The following is a 5986-nucleotide window of genomic DNA, read 5'->3' on the forward strand; positions in this document are numbered from 1 at the left end:
AGGATTCCGCCCGGGGGTTGGGGGTAATGGGGCCCTTACCTGGTACCGAGCCCCGGCCCCGACGCCGCGGCCGCTGCTCCTTCTCCTTCTCCTTCTCCTCCTCTTGCTCCTGCGGCTGCTTGTCGGTCCCTGGCACCCCTAGATTCATCCCCATCTTCATCTCGCTCCGACTCGGTGTCTTCCCTCCCTCCGAATGCCGCTCGACCTCTTCTCCCGCTCCCTCCTCCTCCGACAGCGGCTCCGCCTCAACAGGACAGCGTCCAGCGGCCGCTCCACTCGCCATCATCAGCCGCCGAGCCGAGGAGGAGCGGAAATAGCCGAGTACTGACGGAGGTAACCCGAGGACCCGCCTCCTCGCGGGTGTAGCCGAGAAGTGACGGAGGTAACCGAGGACCCGCCTCCTCGCGGGTGTAGCCGAGACGTGACGGAGGTAACCGAGAACCCGCCTCCTCGCGGGTGTAGCCGAGAAGTGACGGAGGTAACCGAGGGCCCGCCCCTCCACGCGGAAGTTGCCGAGTTCTGACGGAGGTAACCGATGGGCCGTGCTACGGCCCCGTCCTCTCACGGATGTAGCCGAGGTCCGACACCGGAAGGGGAAGTGATGCCCCGCCCCATTATCGTCGGGAGCCGGACATTCCCGATACGTAGACGGAAAAAACCGAAAGGGAGACCCTATTCAAAATCCATATGGCATATTTCCCGGCGCGCAGAAGAACAAATAAAAAAAAATATTTAAAGCTGGAGCTGGGCTTCCCGGGTTATGTAAAACGCGGTCTCGGATGGAGGTAAACGGAGCTACCGTTTACAGCCGTGACGTAGCAGCTTGGTTTCCTGGTAACGGTTGCCGTAGTGACGGGGCCTAGTCGGCGGCGCTGAGCCTGGATGGCCAAATACCCTTGCTCCGGGGAATGTCGCTGCGGCTGCCACCCGCTGGTGGTGCCCCGTAGTCAGCGCTGGCACGAGAAGGAGGTGGGCAACTGGATCCAGAAACTAGGCTTCCCCCAGTACAAGGTGAGGGCCAGGGGACACCTACACACACACACACACACACACAATGCAGTTAGTGAGACATGGCCTTCCCCACACAAAGCCTATTGCTGCCCATATTTATTCAAATGCGAGTAAATCCTGACCCTAAGAATCTTCTTCTATAATTTCCCTCGCACTGATGTAAAGCTCACCAGCCTGTGATTTCCTGGATTATCCCTTAAACAAAGGGACAACGTTGGCCATTCTCCAGTCCTCTGGGACCTCTCCTGTAACTAAAGAGATACAAAGATCTCATTCAAGGCCCCAGCAATTTCCTCAGCATTCTCGGGTAGATCCCATTGGGTCCTGGGGATTTATCTACTTTAATGCCTTTCAGAGCATCCAACACCTCCTCCTGTTTTATAATCGACATGCCCAGGCATATCAATACACCCCTCCTGAGACTCATCATCCACCATGTCCTTCTCTTTAGTGAATGCCAATGCAAAGTACTCATTAAGGACCTCACCCACTTCCTTCAGCTCCCACTCATGAATTCCCTCCTTTGTTCATGATTGGACCTACCCTTTCCCTAACTATCCTTTTTACTCCTTATATACGTATAAAATGCCTTGGGACTTTCCTTCACCTTGTTTGCCAAGGATATTCCATGGCCCCTTTTGGCCCTCCTAACTCCATGTTTAAGTTCTTTCCTGCTATCTTTATATTTTTTAGGGTTCTGTCTGTCTTTTGTTTCCTAAATCTTATGTGTGCCCTCCTTCCTTTTTCTTTCTGACTAAGCTCTCAATTTCTCTTATAATCCAAGATTCCCAAATCTTGCCATCATTATCCTTCATTTTCACAGGAACATGCTGGTCTAATCAACTGCTGCTTTAAAAGATTCCACATGTCAGATGTGGTTTTACCCTCAAACAGCCACCCCAATCTACATTCCCCAGTTCCTGTCTAATATTGTACTATTTAGCCTTTCACCAATTTAGTATCAAGTTAGGGCTACTACTCAAAATAGGCACAAACTGTCCTGCGTTCAAGTTTTTATACACTTTGATTGTTGTCTTCGGTCTCTCTGGTTCTGGTTCCCGGTTGCTGATCAAGTTAAAACTGCTACGAGCAGTTGTAATTACTGCCAACTTCTCCTAGAATTCTCCTCTGTTGCTTCTTACCAGTGCCTTCTGTTGGATGCTCTTCCTCTTGTTGACCACCAGGTCCTCTGCAACCCCCTTCTGAGCTTTGGTGACTGAACCAATGTCTCCCAGCTTCCTCCTCATTCGCTTCTCACCGTTGACTTTGGAGAGCTACCAGATTCGAAATGGTACCACTGCTTTCTTCCCACACCCACAGATGCTGCCAGACCTGCAATTTCTGGTTTCATTTCAGATCTCCAGCATCTGCGGTTCTTTGTTTTATTCTTCCTTATTAATTTTGATCCCTTTTAGTGACAGAGTTTCTTCCTCGGTTGCCATGCTTGGCAGCATACGTTTCTTTTGTAAAGGCAAAGTATTCATTTAACACCTCAGCCATGACCCCTGCCTCCATGTGTAAATACCTTTTTGGTCTCTAATCAGCCTTCTCCTTCAACAACTGTTTTACTATTTATATACTTATAGACAATTTTGGGATTTCCGTTTATGTTAGCTGCTAGTTTTTTTTTCATAGTTCCTCTTTTTTTTATTTCAAAAATATATTTTATTCATAAAATATTTTGATGGTCTGTACAGTTGGTCATGCCATACATGCGTAAACATTTGCATACAGAGATCAGAATTTATCATTTGTACATACAGGTCTGTAAGTTTATCAATCATATGTCCATATATTTAGCTGAGGCGTCAGCAGAGCCCAAAAGACTGCGTGGGCCCCCTGTCCTTCTTAGGCAGGCAGATGTTACACGGTGGTCTTTCCCACCGCGCCTTGGCGGTAGCTGCCCCAAGCTTCATTGCGTCCCTCAACACGTAATCCTGGACCTTGGAATGTGCCAGTCTGCAACACTCAGTTGGGGTCAACTCCTTCAGCTGGAAGATCAACAGGTTTCAGACCGCCCAGAGAGTGTCCTTCACCGAGTTGATGATCCTCCAGGCACAGTTATGTTCGTCTCGGTGTGCGTCCTGGGGAACAGGCCGTAGAGCACGGAGTCCCGTGTCACGGAGCTGCTCGGGACGAACCTCTACAAACACCGCTGCATTCCTCTCCAGACTTCTTCTGCGTAGGCACATTCCAGAAGGAACCGGAGATGTGTTGCTGGAAAAGCGCAGCAGGTCAGGCAGCATCCAGGGAACAGGAGAATCGACGTTTCGGGCATAAGCCCTTCTTAGGTCCTGAAGAAGGGCTTATGCCCGAAACGTCGATTCTCCTGTTCCCTGGATGCTGCCTGACCTGCTGCGCTTTTCCAGCAACACATCTCCGGCTCTGATCTCCAGCATCTGCAGACCTCACTTTCTCCTCAAACATTCCAGAAGGAGGTGTGTGACAGTCTCATCCCCCCGCAGCCATTTCGAGGGCAGCGTGCAGTGCGGCTGAGAGTCCGGACGTGCATAAAGGATCTCACAGGCAGAGCCCTTCTCACCACCAGCCAAGCCATGTCTTGGTGCTTGTTGGAAAGTTCTGGCGATGAGGCATTCTGCCAAATGGCTTTGACAGTCTGCTCAGGGAACCGCTCGATAGGATCCGCCCTCTCCTTTTCCCGAAGGGTCTCAAGGACACTACGTGGTGACCACTTCCTGATGGACTTGTGGTCAAAGGTGTTTTTCTTGATAAATTTCTCCACGAAGGACAGGTGGTACGGAACGGTCCAACTACTCGGAGCGTTCTGTGGCAGCGAGGCCAGGCCCATCCTTCGCAACACCGGGGACAGGTAGAACCTCAGTACATAGTGACACTTGGTGTTTGTCTACCGGGGATCCACGCACAGCTTGATGCAGCCACACATGTGGCCATCAGGGTGAGGGTGACATTGGGTGCATTTTGTCCCCCGTTGCCCAGATCTTTATCCATCGAGTCCCTTCGGACACAGTCCATCTTAGATCTCCATATAAATTGGAAGATGCCAGGGTGACACCACTGCATTCCTCTCCAGACTTCCTCTGCGTAGGCATATTCCAGAAGGAGGTGTGTGACAGTCTCGTCCCACCCGCAGCTGCTTTGAGGGCAACGTGCTGAGAGTCCGGGTGTGCATAAAGGATCTCACTGGCAGAGCCCTTCTCACCACCAGCCAAGCCATGTCTTGGTGCTTGTTGGAAAGTTCTGGTGATGAGGCATTCTGCCAAATGGCTTTGACAGTCTGTTCAGGGAACCGCTCGATAGGATCCGCCCTCTCCTTTTCCCGTAGGGTCTCAAGGACACTACGTGCTGACCACTTCCTGATGGACTTGTGGTCAAAGGTGTTTTTCTTGATAAATTTCTCCACGAAGGACAGGTGGTACGGAACGGTCCAACTACTCGGAGCGTTCCGCGGCAGCGAGGCCAGGCCCATCCTTCGCAACACCGGGGACAGGTAGAACCTCAGTACGTAGTGACACTTGGTGTTTGCGTACCGGGGATCCACGCACAGCTTGATGCAGCCACACACAAAGGTAGCCATCAGGGTGAGGGTGGTATTGGGTGTGTTTTTTCCCCCATTGCCCAGTTCTTTGTACATTGTGTCTCTTTGGACCTGGTCCCTCTTTGATCTCCACATGAATTGGAAGATGGCCCGGGTGACTGCGGCGGCACAGGTTCTGGGGATAGGCCAGACCTGTGCCACATATAACAATACTGAGAATACCTCACACCTGATGACCAGGTTTTTCCCGGCAATGGAGAGCGACCGTTGCTCCCATCTGCCTAGTTTCTGTCTCATCTTCCTGATCCGCTCCTCCCAGGTCTTGGCGCACGCCCCAGCCCCATTGAACAAAATACCCAGCACCTTCAGGTGGTCAGTCCTGACGGTGAAGGGGATAGAGGATTGGTTGGCCCAGTTCCCGAAGACCATGGCCTCGCTCTTGCCTCAGTTTACCTTGGCCGCCGAGGCCCGCTCGAACTGGTCACAGATGCACATGAGTCTGTGCATGGACAGCGGATCCAAGCAGAAAATGGCGATGTCATCCATGTGCAGGGAGGCCTTAACCTGCAGGCCCCCACTGCCAGGAATAGTCACCCCTCTCAGGCTCGCATCCTTCCTCTTTATTTGCTTCCATCCTCCTTCCAAAACTTTGGTATTCCTGTTGTTTCTCACTTGTATTTTCTGCCTTGCACCTGTCTTTAGCAAACCTTTTCTTTCTAATGTTAATTTCTACCTCCATCATTCACAGCACTTTGGTCCTGTTTGTCTTACTGTTTCCATCACAGGAAATGTACATCAACTGGACCATAAGACACAGGAGCAAAAATTAGGCCATTCAGCCCATGGAGTCTGCTCTGCCATTCAGTCATCGCTTTCTCCCTGTAATCTTTGATCTCCTTGGCAATCAAACAATTACCTATCTCTGTTTTAAATATACTCAATGACCTGGCCTCCACAGCCTTCTGTTTTGGAGGGAATCCTGAGGGACAGGATGTACATGTATTTGGAAAGGCAAGGACTGATTAGGGATAGTCAACATGGCTTTATGTGTGGGAAGGAGAAAGTGAGGTCTGCAGATGCTGGAGATCAAAGCTGAAACTTTATTGCTGGAACAGCACAGCAGGTCAGGCAGCATCTAGGGGACAGAAGATTCGACGTTTCGGGCACATGCCCTTCTTCAGGAAATCATGTGTGGGAAATCATGTCTCACAAACTTGATTGAGTTTTTTGAAGAAGTAACAAAGAAGATTGATGAGGGCAGAGCAGTAGATGTGACCTATATGGACTTCAGTAAGGCGTTTGACAAGTTTCCCATGGGAGACTGATTAGCAAGATTAGATCTCATGGAATACAGGGAGAACTAGCCATTTGGATACAGAACTGGCTCAAAGGTAGAAGAAAGAGGGTGGTGGTGGAGGGTTGTTTTTCAGACTGGAGGCCTGTGACCAGTGGAGTGCC

General features: G+C 50.7%; 2 protein-coding genes across 2 annotated transcripts in view; one reads left to right on the forward strand and one right to left on the reverse strand.

Moving 5' to 3' along the window:
* Positions 1–659, reverse strand: part of tmed8 (transmembrane p24 trafficking protein 8) — a 28294-nt gene extending 27635 nt beyond the window's left edge. The window contains exon 1 of the mRNA XM_043696888.1: positions 40–659. Within this exon, the coding sequence (XP_043552823.1) occupies positions 40–286 (247 nt within the window). The 5' untranslated portion in view covers positions 287–659. The remainder of the gene's footprint in view (positions 1–39) is intronic.
* Positions 659–5986, forward strand: part of LOC122553328 (sterile alpha motif domain-containing protein 15-like) — an 18742-nt gene continuing 13414 nt past the window's right edge. The window contains exon 1 of the mRNA XM_043696889.1: positions 659–1011. Within this exon, the coding sequence (XP_043552824.1) occupies positions 883–1011 (129 nt within the window). The 5' untranslated portion in view covers positions 659–882. The remainder of the gene's footprint in view (positions 1012–5986) is intronic.

Source organism: Chiloscyllium plagiosum, chromosome 10 (genome assembly GCF_004010195.1).
Source record: "Chiloscyllium plagiosum isolate BGI_BamShark_2017 chromosome 10, ASM401019v2, whole genome shotgun sequence".
Taxonomy (NCBI): Eukaryota; Metazoa; Chordata; class Chondrichthyes; order Orectolobiformes; family Hemiscylliidae; genus Chiloscyllium; species Chiloscyllium plagiosum.